Here is a 14,071-nt window from a genome sequence, read left to right on the forward strand (position 1 = left end):
GGACGGGGTTAGATCAGAGCTTCCAACCTCAGCACTGTGGACATTTGGGGCAGGCTCATTCTGCTGTCGGGGGGCGCCGCCTTGTGCATTGTAGATGTTGAGCAGCATTCCTGGTCTCTACCCATTAGATGCCAGTAGCACCCCCCTGCCCTTCAAGTCATGAAAATATGAAACATCTCCAGACCCTGGTGGAGAACTGGGCTAGATTGATGAGGCTCTTGAAAGCTCTTAAATGGAGTAAACATTGCATTATGTCAGAAATGTAGAGTTCCTTGCAGATTTGAAGCACTTAAGCACTGTTTTGAAAGGCAAATCCACAAAAAAACTGATCTGGCTGCCATGTACAGGATGAGTAAGAGAAGAGATCTCCAAAATCAGGAGAATGAGTAGCAGAAAGGGGAAGGGAGAGGCAGTGCCTATAGTGATTTTGAAGGAGAACAAGACAGAATGACTATGACCAGGGAAAATACTGCAAGATGAGACCAAGACTTCTTTTCCTTTTTGTTGTTATTAGACAATGAGCAATGGAAGCTTGACTTCCTTTAGACAAGATAAATATAGTGTGAAAGTGAGAACTCCAGGGGGCCTGCACAACAGGCCTGGGAAAGTGGGACTGGAGCTCCAGTGAGTACAAAGCCACTCCCTTAGGCTGGGTGTGGTAGTTCATGCCTATAATCCCAGCACTTTAAGAAGCCAAGGCTGGAGGATCACTTGGGGCCAGGAGTTTGAGACGAACCTGGGCAACATAATGAGACTCCCATCTCTGAAAAACAATTCGTTGGGTGTAGTGGTGTACATCTGTAGTCCCAGCTACTTGGGAGGCTGAGACAGGAGGATCTCTTGAGCCTAGGAGTTTGAGGCTGCAGTGAGCTATGATCATGCCACGGCACTGCAGCCTGGGCAACAGAACAAGACCCAGTCTCAATGATTTTTAAAAAAGAACCACCCACTTCGAGCATTTTCCAAATGACTGACGTGAGCTGGCTCTGGAAGTTAGGGAACTGAGATGAAGCACAATCTCTAGCCAAAGGAGCACAAAGCCCACAGAGAAAAGATTCAAACTCCTGATCGAGGGGGAGCAGCTAATTGTTCAAATGACTTGAATCTTGCAGATTCCAGTCATAGGTGAAGCCAAGGGGTATAAGCTCAGAAAAGGCAGAGATCAGACCGACCTCCTGCATTTCTAGCATGATGCCTGGCACGTAATAGGAGCTTATTTTAAAACTGGTGGAAATTAATAAGAGTCTAATTACCTGGAGAGAATAGGGACAAAGGGATCTAGAAGGGATTCCTGGAGGTAGTATTGCGAAGTACATATGGGAACTACTAATAGTAAACACTTACCAAGAAGCCTACCACACATCAGCACTGGGCTTGGCCCCCTGTGAGAAACCTGTCACGTGCTGGCTGCTGTGCTTGGCACTCTGTGAGAAGCCTACGGTGGAGTAGGTGTTGTGTCTAGTCCTCTATTAGAAGCTTATTGTGTACCAGGCACCGTGCTTGGCATCCTGTGCAAAGCCTACTAAGTGCCAGGCACTCAGAAATAGTCTCATCCTGTGATGGTTAAAGCTGTGGCACAGATGAGTTCTGAGAAAAAGGGATTCAGAAAGAGAAAAATGAGTGGAGAGCCAAAGACCCAGCTGGACAGCAACGTCACCATAAAGGAGAATTCGTTTCTTGGCAAGGTCAAAGGGTTTCTCGCTCAGCACTGGCTCTGTTGGAACCTACCGCCACTCAAGAGAAATTCTTCCCTGATCTGTGTGATCAAGAAGGAAAGAGGCAGCATTCACCATCCAGAGGCCGGGGCTGGGGACACAGGAAGGACAGACATGAAGGTCTTGGATCAGCAACTCTGAAATATCTTGTGCTGAATTTGGCTCATATAATCCCCGAGCTGGGGCTATTTGTGTTTGCTTTTTAAATCCGCAGAGATTTATGGCAGCAGGAAAAACACACAAAGGAATTGCTGCATTTGGCCTTCTGCCCTGACTTCCTTGCTTTCATGTAATAATTATATATATGCAGGCAGTGAACACCCCCAGAAACCAGAGTCGGGGGGCACAGAAATGATGAGGATGCTCCTTGTTCCTCTGATGAGCCTTCCAGCTCCATTTGTGATTTTCATGATTATTTCATTAAAAGGGCTACTGCAGTGCTTTTCAGTGTGAGTGTTAACTGAGACAGGGCTAGTCCCAAGGCTGCTTATGGGACCAGGAACATTCTAAATAGATACAACTGAGTCCAGTTCAGTACAGTCCTTTTATGGGATTTGTCATGACTCAACAGAGATGGAACGCTTTTCAATTTTGAAATTCTTACCCGAAGGAACATTTCTACCCTTGAAAGGAGAAATAGCTCCTGGAATGGTTTGACAGAAAGAGCAAAAGCATCCTCACGCTCAGGTCCTGAGAATGATATCTGCCTCTGCCCAACTTCTCCCCCTCAGAATCCAATTTCTCTCCCTCCTCCCACCCTCCACCCGGCCACTGACCTTCAAAAGGATGCAATGATGGCAGGAAGGAGGGGATTTGTGGTTCTGTTGACCCCCAGACATGCACATGATTCAACTGTAGAAATACCGAGAGAGAAGTGTGGAAGGGGGCAGGTGGCCTGAATGTGAAGGAGACCCACAAGTGTCTCCTTCTAGTGTTAAGCCCAAGGAAGCACCCCCCAGCTTTGCTCATCCCTGCCAGGTACCTGCATGGCATAGAAGTGACAGTGGTGGTCGCCTCGGGGTTGGCCACTACTTACCCTACGAAACCCTACTTTGCCTTTGATGCTCTTGCCTGGTTTCTAGATGTGATGGAACAAACTAAGGTCTTCCCACTCTATGCAGTGGGCCCTGGGGCGAGTCACCTGACCTCACTGAGTCTCATTTTCCTTGTCCATCAAATGGGGATAATGATGGCCCCAGAGTCAGAGGATCGACATGAGGCATAAATGTAGCCTGGGCCACAGAGCAAGACCCAGTCTCAATGATGAAACACTTAGGAAGTTCTTAGCATTCTACTTGCGACATAGTAAGCGCTCAAGAGTGTGGCACACTCTCTTCGGAAGGTCAAGAGCATCAAGCCTCAACTCTAGTAATTTCTGGGCTGGTGTCTCCACCCGCCCTGAAGGTTGAGTTGGAGAGGTTTTGCATACTCTTTCTTTTCATGCCCTTTTCCCAACCAAAAGACTTGAAGTTGGGGCATTTTGAAAAATGGTAATCAGTCAAAGCTACCATGGACCCAGAGCTTACCATGAGCTAGGCTCTGTGCTCCATTTGCATCAATTCATTCAAGCTTCATAAAGAAAACGTAGGTGTTATCACCATCATCCCCTTACACAGTTGGGGAAACTGAGGCACAGAGAGGCTAAGTAACTCACCTAAGGTCATACAGCATGTAAGTAGCAGAACTGAATGCTTAACACTGATATAAAATGTATATTCCTAAGCCCAGTGCTGTGTTGCCCTTGAGCCACCCGTCTCCCCTGCCTACCCACCTCCATGTTAGCTGTTGGTTGTGATAGCCAGTCTTAGGGTCCTTCTAGAAGGAGCCAGTGGCCGGGCCTCCTCATTGCCATGGTTAGTGTCCCAAAGCCTTCTCACTGTCCTAGGTCAAGCTGTGATACTCTTCTCTGAGAAGTGCCTTCCCTTTGTCACCTGGCCAATTTCTGCTCTGAAAACAGACCCGGGGAGAAGCGAGGGAGACAGGAGCACAATTACCCAGCCCATAATGCAAGGTGAAGGCCTGACCACCAACCTGAAGCCCACCAACCAAGAGTCCGTGTGGTTCAACTCCCACCTGCCTCTCCAGCCCAACCTCAAAGCAATCGGCCCTTTGTTTTCATACTCCAGCCACACTGGCTGCTTCCCAGTCTTCCTCCTACCATAGGGCTTTGCACATCCTGTTCCCTCTGGTTCCCTCTGCTGCCAACCCTCAACAGAGGGTCATCTTCCAATGCTTGTAAGTTGCTCTATTGGAGCAGTGATCACTCTGTGTTTGATCCATTTATAGATGTCTCCCCTTGTAGCCCATGAGCTCCTGGATGGTCATGGCAAACTTCCGCCTTCTCTGTGTATTCCCAACTCAGCATGCACAGTGCCTAGCATGCAGTAAACACTCAGAAAATGGTTATCCAGTGGCTGAAAATTAAGGGTAAATTTGTGGGACTCTGAACTTGGGTCTCTCCTATAAACTCTGGGGGACAACCAGCTTGAAAAGAGAAATTTTTTGGTCTAGATGTTTGATCCAGGCCAAACTTTGATCAAATGTAATCAGACTCTGAATGCATGTGTATTTATCTCAAGACAAAATTTAAGCCTGAATTCTTCAAAGACTAAATTAAATTGCCTGCTTCTCAGAGCTGCTTGCTAAAGTGATGCTTCCATACTTAACACTGGCTTGAACATTTATTAAAGTCTTAAACTCAGAGTGGTGAAAAGGCCATCATCTTTGGAGTTAAACTAGGCCTAGAATTGAATTCCAGCTGTGCTAGTTACGTAAGCCTGGGCAAGATTGCTGCATCTGTAAGCCTTGATTTCACTTTTTAAAAAGTAGAGTTAAAATGCCTGCCTCATAGACTTTTTGAGAGGGTTAATTACAAAATAGCTGTTATATAGGAGAGTTCTGAAATATGAGTTTCCTTTCCAAGGAAGTGCACATATAGAGACACAGAATAGCAGTCTTAAACTGTTTTCTTCATCGTCTTTCATTCATTTGGTTACCCAGTCATTGAAACACTTGTGCATTCCTCTGGTCAATCACTATTTCTTGAGAAGCAACACTATATCCAGCAGGATGAGAAGGGCTACAGATACTATAAGCAGCACAAACATGCTCCATGGGGCTTAAATTTTGGTGGAAAAGAAAGTCAATAAATAAATAATTATAACCTATGGTACGTGCTAAAAAGTATCTCCAGTGTAGACACTAAAGTATAAAGGAAACTAAAATGGAGATACGTTTCAGGTGGAGTGATTAGTTACAGCTCCTCTGGGAGGATAGTATGTGAGTGAGATCTGAAGGATGAGAAGGAGCCAGCTCTAAGGAGAGCAGAGGAAAGGCTGTCCAGGCAGCAATGACAACACATGCAAAGGCCCTGAGGTCAGAAAGTTCTAGGGACAATCAAAAGGCCAAATGCCTTGAGCTGTGGGTGGGAGGTGAAGATGGGAAAGTGCACAGGAGTTTATAGGCCACTGCTGGCTATGGACATGCCCTGCTTTTCTGCAGAACCAGAGTCCAGCAGACAGAGCAACAGGTCAAGGTAGGGCTAATACAAGGAGATATGACTGGCAGTTCATGGGAGAGAATGTGGCCCGCCAAGTAGAATGCAGATGTGAGAAGCATCAGGGGATGAAAATTCAAGGCTGGGCAGACCCATCGGGGTACAGCAGGAGGTTTGGATGGCTTAATATTGGTGAGGCTGCTTCTGACCTCAGGTGGGCATCCTGCTGGCAAGGGGAGAGGTTTTGGGGAAATGCAGTTCACTGAGATGACTTGATGGCTCAGGAGGGCTGGCTGGTAAAAACAGAGCAGGATCCCACTTCCACAAGAGTGAGCAAACGTGGCAGAAAACAGACCCTGGCAGAAGTGAGGGAGACAGGAGCACAATTACCCAGCCCATAATGCAAGGTGAAGACCTGACCACCAACCTGAAGCCCAGCAACCAAGAGTCGTGTCATTCAACTCCCACCTGTCTCTCCAGCCCAACCTCAAAGCAAGCACCCCTTTGTTTTCATACTCCAACCACACTGGCGACTTCCCAGTCTTCCTCGACCACAGGGCCTTTGCACATGCTGTTCCTTCTACCTAGGACACTATTCCCTTCACTCTTTACCGACTTAACTCCTTCCCTTCCCCAGGGATGCCTCTCTGATAGCCCTGATTGGGAAAATTCTCAATTTACACAATTCATGCCCTTAGTGGCATGAGACCACATTTCAACTTAACATTTATTTGCGTAACTATTGTTGAATATGTGCCTTTTATACGCTCCAAAAAGAGGAGAAAGCAATACACTACATCCTCCCGTGCCTAGTGCAGTGCCCACTGCTGGATATTTACAGAACAAATTAGTTAATTTGTAAAACAAAGAAACAAACAAAATAAGAAGTGCCAGTTTGGCTCCTTCGTAACTGGCTTAGATGGGTAATTCTCAGTGTGTGGAGCTGGAATTAGCAGCAGCCGCAGCACCTGGAAACAAACATTAGAAATGCAAACCCCTATCACAGGCCTACAGAATCGGAGAAGAAGGGGAGGATTGCAATCTTCGTTTTAATAAACCCTGCAGGTTATTACAGTGCACACTTCGGTTTGAGATCCACTGTCCTAATTCCTTTGTTTTGAACTTTCAGGTGAGACTTAAGAGGACACCCCTGTGCAGATAAGAGCTCTATTAGGCAGGAAGCTAAGCTGATCATTTTGGATGCACCTTGATAGTGGGCTGGATTGTGGACATGACATGAGGGCTTTTGAAGGGCACAGTCACATAAAGACTCAGCTGCATGGGGAAGCTGATTTAGTCTCCGCACCCAGGAGATGTGCGTGCAGTTTCCTAGTTAGTGACACTGTGGACACAAGACCCAGCTGTTGACACACGCTGCAATGCCTAAATTTTGCTAGGGTGAACTTGGGGGTAGAAAAATTGAGATATTTGCCAAGATAAGTTAATCCTGCAAACTTGCAAACACAAGGAATGCCATTCTTGTCCGAACAGAGCAGGGATCTGCGAGAATAGGATCTCTGTGGGCATGAATATCTTCCCCACAATCTCCAGAGCCTTTGTGTTCTGTAGGCCCCTCCTGTATATCTTCTAACAGTGGGAGCCCAGTAAAAGTTGCTTATATGCATTATTGAGTAAGTGAGTGAATCAATGAATGTATAAATAAATAGAAGAAGAGATCAACAAATGCTTTGTCTAATGCAGTACAAACGTGGCTTCTTTCTACTCCACAGCCTGCTATTGCTGGAGGAAGTTCATCTCTATTTAACCCTCTTCCTCTTAGCATTAGTTTTAGGTTAGACCTGGACATTGGAGGAAGAGAAGAAGCTTGCAAGTTAGATTAACGTGCTTTATTTTTTCACTGTAAAGGGAAGTTAGGAGGTAGGAAGGCCAGTCCCTGCTGGAGAAGCAGTCCCACTAAGACAGGGAGCATACTGGTTTGGTTCACTCTACCTCCAGCACCTTGAACAGAGCTAGCAACTAACCCTTGCTCTGCACATAGCAGTTGCTAACTGGAGGTACCGAATGACTGTTCTGTGGCAAACCTGAGCCTCCTCTTTTGTCACCTCATTTCATTCTTACCACAAAGAAACATACCAGCTCCACATTACAAAGGAGAAAGCCAAAGCTAGAGAATTTGAGTAAAGGAGCTAAATACAAACTCAGACCCACTGACCCCAAGTTCATTCCTCCAGCCCAGGCTGATTCCCAGCGCCAGCTACCAGCCGGATTCTTAGCTGCCTCCGGTTTTGTGACATTTTTATCATTGGATCCGGGAAGATAAATCCACCTCCTGGGCTCCTGCCCTATTTGTTGCTACTCCTGGAATTCCCAGGGTTCCTTAATCTGGGAGTCAAACAGTATGACACAGGAAAGGAAAGGGATTGGCGGTCTGGCTCCTGACAGGTCACAGAATTTTGCTTTGCCTTCTCACCATTTAGAATCTCTGCTGAAGGCGTGGACATCGTTTTGGATTGCCTCTGTGGGGACAACACTGGAAAAGGTCTCAGTCTCCTCAAACCCTTGGGAACCTACATTTTATACGGTGAGTGCAAAACAGCAGCAGGGACATGGTCGGCAAGAGGTAACTCTGCACATGAGCCTGCAAAGGCTCTGAAAAGTGAATTGTGCAGATATGTTGGGATAGTGGGATGGGGGTGTTTCATTTTGTTAATGTCTCCTATAATGTTTCTATTGCTGTGAATTCTTTTCAATTGTAAAATAACATGTGCCTACTGTCCTAGGTCCTATTATTTCAAATGGGATAAAGCAAGACCAAGCCAATGTGGTCACTGATATGAGTAGAACCATTATGGGGCATCACCCGTAGAAGGTAGCACAGGTGGCAAATTGGAAGGTCTTCAAAGGAAGTTCAGAAATAAAGAAGGCATGAAGGACCCACAGTAGGATGGGGAAGAGTGGCTAGGATATGCGGGTTTTAAGGGAGGATCTTCACTATTTGAGAAGTTGCGAAGTACACACTCTTCTTCCCCTAAACTACTCCTGAGCGTCCCACTCAAGACAGAAGCTCTGGATAGATGGAGCTCATGTCCGTTTCCATCTCTTTCTACATTCACTTCTATGCTCTTAGGAGTGGAAGAGATGTATGAAAAACAACCGGGAGAAGATTTTCTCCAGCAAAATGAGGCTCCAAGGCCTCCTTTCTCTCTTCTTTTTCTTCTCTTCTGTCATAAGCATGCAAACTAATTTAAATATTAGTCTCCACAAACTAAAGTAGGAGTATTTGAAGCTAAATGGCATATTCGGACACTAAACAATATTGGATTTATCCAGCGTTTGAGATTCTTGGTACCTTCGTCCCCTGTTGGTACAATAGAAGAGTCTTAATTCTGGGTAACTCAGAAAAAAACACTAATTCCCTGCTATTACCTGTAGAGCTTATAAAATAAATATTTGAGGGGTATAAATATGCAAGCATCTTTTTGTCATCTTCAGATCATTGTAACAGAAAGAAGGCCGAGCTCACCAGAGGCAGGTAAACATCCCATTGCTGGAGTGTTCCAGTAATTTCAATCATGGCCATGTATTTCCTTTGAAGTGGATGTGTAGCTTATTATTATCAATGAGAGTCACTGCACATTCCAACGATATCAGATATGACTAACACGTAAGTCAAATGCAGATGGATGATGTAGTCATCCTTACTTATCACTTACCAATAATTCTATTTTTGCCCCAGTTTCATGATGTCATTTTGGTGAAATTCAACTTGATTATTCAATTTGAGTAGTTCACAATTATCTAATTCATACATTGATCACTTGGTCACTAATTGATCGAAGTCTAGTACTGTGATGCCCTGTGGTACTCACCCCACAAAAACAGAAGCAATGGTTCGCTATTAGGTTGGTGCAAGGATAATTGCGGTCTTTGGCATTAAAAGTCATGACAAAAACCATAATTACTTATGCACCAACCTAGTAACTGGCTACTAGTTTACCCAGGCTAAATAGTTTAAAATACACATGATTATGTTATTAAATAACTCCTCTCTGAGAAGAACTTACTCCCAAATCTTTGGAGACAAGGCAGGAAAGTCATTGAAAAAGCACCTGTATGGTACTTGAATGTTCCCCATACTGTTAAGAGCTCTCTCATTCTCCCCTGCCCCCAAACCCTGTAAAGGATCTTTTCTCTCCATATGAGAATCTTAGGGAATCTTTCCCAAGTCCACCTCCCATCTGCCCTCTGAATATTGCTTGTCCAATTGGCAAAACTGTTTCTCATACCACTTGTCTCAGACCTCTTTGGAGCTGACACATGGGTCACACCATTTTCTTGGTCCCTGGGCCTCTTTTCATTCTCATCTGCAAGCTTCTATACCCATTTTTTCCAATCCATCTATAGTCTAACTCTGCTCCACATCTCCCACCAGTTAGGTACCCAGCCCAGGTCAGAGCCCCAAGCTCCTCATTTGCTAGGGAATCAAATTCAGAATCACAAAAAAGGTTCACTAAGGAGCTCCCTTCTCAGTCTCAAAGAACAGACCTAAAGAGACATTTTGGCAACTCATATTTTATTCAAATGTTGGCCTACATCATATTTTTGCTACATGCCCAATTTTTCAAAGTAATGAAACGGTCACCATGAGAAATGTCACTTTCTCTTTGATTAGGGACACTCAGCTAAAATAGTCAACTTGATGCCTCATTCTCATTCCCCTCACTTTGCCAAGGCTTAATTAAATTTGTTTTCAAGATTTTGCCAGTTCCGGACCAAACAATTGCCATTTTTTTCATGCATAACAAGAGATGTCAGTTTTCATTAGCAATTGCTTAATGAGGGAATCTTTCATTTTCAGGCTCATCCAACATGGTAACTGGAGAGACCAAGAGCTTCTTCAGCTTTGCAAAATCAGTAAGTATCCAGGCACATCTGATGTACTGTTGTGGCATGTTGATTCACATGTTGTGAGCTGTTTGTTTGTTTGTTTGAGACACAGTCCCATTCTGTTGCCAGACTGGAGTGCAATGGCATGATCTCGGCTCACTGCAACCTCCGACTGATTCAAGCGATTCTCCTGCCTCAGCCTCCCTAGTAGCTGGGATTACAGGCATGCACCACCACGCCCAGCTAATTTTTGTATTTTTAGTAGAGATGGGGTTTCACCATGTTGACCAGGATGGTCTCAATCTGTCCTCGTGATCCGCCTACCTCGGCCTCCCAAAGTGCTGGGATTACAGACGGGAGCCACCACACCCAGCTGTGAGCTCTTCTATCATAAGGCATTGACTTAATCTTGTCTTTCATGTTCATCATTCATTTCCAATAAAGCCTGCACTCCTGCCCTGCTCCCTGCAAATGGACAGGACCAGAATTTATACTACTTTTGTCTAAATGAAACAGAAACATGGGAGTGTCAGTGAAACTCAAGAAAGCTTCAGCTTTCAGTCAAAATTGCTTAAGTGTTGGTGTCTTTAATCATTGGTCAAAAATGAACTTAGCATTAGCGCATTTTCTTTGCTCCATAGAGAGGCCAGCCTTTCACTTTGCCACTTTCTGACTAGGTCTCTGGGGTACTGGAGATTTCTCTGTGTCCTCATCCTCTTGAATTGGAGATAGAAATGAGGACCCTATGACCTTAACAAGATTCTGGGGTGACTTGTAGACTTGGGCAAGCTCATGAACGACTCTCTTGGGTGATCTGGCTTTAAATATGGTGGTTAGTTTGTCAGCCATTGTGAAGCAATATCCCTGGGCATTCACCTCACTATGAATTGACTCCTATCTATCTTCCTATCTGGAGCTATACTTGCTAGAATTATACTAATGTGCGCTTGAACCTTTTTAAGACAGAGTCTAGCTCTCTGCACCCAGGTTGGAGTGCAGTGGTGTGATCTTGGCTCACTGCAACCTCCACCTCCTGAACTCTAGCAACCCTCCTGTTTCAGCCTCCCAAGTAGCTGGGATTACAGGTGCCTGCCACTACACCCGGCTAATTTATTTATTATTTTGGTGGAGACAAGGTTTCACCCTGTTACCCAGGCTGGTTTCGAATTCCTGGGTTCAAGAAATCGGCTTGCCTCATCCTCCCAAAGTGTTGGGATTATAGGCGTGATCCATTGCACCCGGCCAAACTTAATTTTTAAAATATCATTTCGGCCAGGCGCAGTGGCTCACGCCTGTAATCCCAGCACTTTGGAAGCCTGAGGCGGGCGGATCACGAGGTCAGGAGATCAAGACCATCCTGGCTAACACGGTAAACCCCATCTCTACTAAAAATACAAAAAAAATTAGCCGGGCATGGTGGCGGACACCTGTAGCCCCAGCTACTTGGGAGGCTGAGGCAGGGGAATGGCGTGAACCTGGGAGGCAGAGCTTGCCATGAGCTGAGATCGTGCCACTGCACTCCAGCCTGGGTGACAGAGCGAGACTCCATCTAAAAATGAAGTTAAAATTAAAATTAAATTAAATTAAATTAAAATATCATTTCAGCACTCCTTTCCCAGTCCAAATTCCTTCTCTTCTTTGAAATGAACCACCGGTACCCCAGCACCAGCCAATATTCCTTATTTTTTTCTTTGCACGTTCCAAGGTATTTTTTTTAAATAATTTCAGCTTTTTAGATTCAGGAGGTACACGTGCAGGTTTTTTGCCTGGGTATATCGTATGATGCTGAAGTTTGAGGTACATATGATCCTCTCATTCAGATAGTGAGCATAGTACCCAATAGTTAGTTTTTCAACCCCTGTCCCCCTCCCAGTCCCTGTTAGTAGTCCACAGTGTTCATTGTTCCCATATTTATGTCCGTGAGTACCCAATGTTTAGCTCCCACTTATAAGAGAGAACATGCAGTATTTGGTTTTATGTTTCTACATTAATTTCATTAGGAAAATGGGCTCCAGCTGCATCCATGTTCCTGCAAAGACATGATTCCATTCTATTTTATGGCTGCATAGTATTCCATGGTGTGTATGTCTCACATTTTCTTTATTCAGTCCACCATTGATGGGCACCTAGGTTGATTCCATGTGTTTGCTATTGTGAATAGAATGGCGATGAATATACAGGTGCATGTGTCCTTTTGATAGAACGATTTACTTTCTTTTGGATATATACCCAGTAGTGGGACTGCTGGGTCAAATGGCAGGAACTTTCATTTTTACGCCTTCCCAACAGGGGATTGCTACTTTTCACAAGGGTTTGTTTTAGCCCCCTCTACTTTTGGACTTCTATGTGCCAGTGCAGCATCGATTGATCCACTCACTTGACAAGCATTTTCTGAGCACCTGCTGTTTGTGGTATTGTGCCAAGCACCGGGCTATCACAGTAAAGAAGATTGGTGCACTTTGGGCCTTTTTGGTTCTTACATACTAATGAGGGAGACGAACCCAAAATAAGCAAGATGTGTTAATAACATGATTATAAATGGCTACTAAACCTCTGAAGGGGATAACAATCGAGTGCTAAAATAGAAAACAGCAGGGTAGATGGAGGCAATTAAAACAAAGTGGTCAGGGAAAAATATGGTAAGGAGTTTGGAATTCATTCTAAGTGTGGCACTATGGGGTATTCATATGCTCTCAAAGTGCCAACATTGGCTGCCAGAAACTTCAGCTCCAAACATTCTGGAATGGATAATAACTCCCTGCACTTGTGAGATTTGAATCAAAGGTCCTCTCTATGCATTTGGGCTTTAAAATATGGGTCAAGGATCATCCTGACTACAGAACCTACAGGAGGAGTAAGAATGGAGTATAATGAAGGATGCTGTCTGGAGTGTGTCCCCTGAAGACAGGCTTTGTGCCATGCACAGCTGCTGTGTTGCTGTGACTGTAATTAACATGATGTTGACAGACTGCTGTGGGTAACCACACTGGTCCCAAATTACATACAATTGTAAGAAGTGTTTTCCCTTTCTCCCCTAAATGCACAATCCCAACACACACTGTTAATGAAATAATTGCAGCGTGCCCATGCTCAACGAAGGCATTCATAACTGCACAGCCAGGATGGAAATGGAGATTCCTCTGCCCAAAGCAGGGGTTCCTATTACCAGAACGCTTTGTACCTGGAGGTCAAGAATGAGGATGTTTTCTTTCAGAGGCCTGCTCAAACACTAAGGGTCATTTGGAAGAAAACTGAAGAGAGGGCCTACCAAGAGGTGGAACTTTGCTCTGAAAAGTTCTAGAAAAAAAAATTTTGCATGTATTCAAGAGAGGCTTAGAAATTAAAGGTCGACTGGAATTATACAGGAATTTCCCACTCAGCTATCTTAATGATGTTGCATCTTAAAATTGCTGCAGAGTTTATGCCTCACTATTTGCCAAACATGCCATTTTCTTTCACACCATAACGATGATGATACTTATAGAGGAAGTTAACATTTACAGAGCAATCTGACTCCATATTTGGAGCTCTTATTCACTAAACCAAAAACATCTTGTTCAAATTAAGATAAGAAAAATGGCGTATGTTTATAGAGCACCTCCTATGTGGCAGACACGATGCTAAGCACTTCATATGCATTAACACATTTACTCCTCATAACCACCCCGTGGGGATCAGTGAGGAAACTGAGCACAGAGAAGTTAAGAGATTTGCCTAAAGTCACACAGCTCATGAGTGACAAAGCTGAGATTCAAAACTAGGCATTCAGCTCTATAACCTTCTTAACCACAACTGTGCAGCAAGTGTACATTTGCAGCAAGCATTCATTCCACAAACATTCACTGAGGCATTGCAGATACACTGTGAGTCAAGTTATTATTTTTCTATATTTGCTGTATTTCCCAAGTTGGTTTGTTTTCAACAAGGGTCCTAAAAATCACTGTCCTGTAGAATAGTATTTTGGATGTAAGGAATACTTTAAGTTATTTGGTGGTTTCCAAACCACGTGCCT

The 14,071-nt window shown here is 44.5% G+C and overlaps 1 protein-coding gene across 1 annotated transcript in view; it reads left to right on the forward strand.

Annotated features, from left to right (window-relative positions):
* The window catches only part of VAT1L (vesicle amine transport 1 like), a 188,589-nt gene that overhangs the window by 77,697 nt on the left and 96,821 nt on the right, over positions 1-14,071 (forward strand). Inside the window, exons 5-6 of the mRNA XM_050773214.1 lie at positions 7,650-7,753; positions 10,031-10,086. Of these exons, the coding sequence (XP_050629171.1) occupies positions 7,650-7,753; positions 10,031-10,086 (160 nt within the window). The remainder of the gene's footprint in view (positions 1-7,649; positions 7,754-10,030; positions 10,087-14,071) is intronic.

Source organism: Macaca thibetana, chromosome 20 (assembly GCF_024542745.1).
Source record: "Macaca thibetana thibetana isolate TM-01 chromosome 20, ASM2454274v1, whole genome shotgun sequence".
NCBI classification, from domain to species: Eukaryota; Metazoa; Chordata; class Mammalia; order Primates; family Cercopithecidae; genus Macaca; species Macaca thibetana.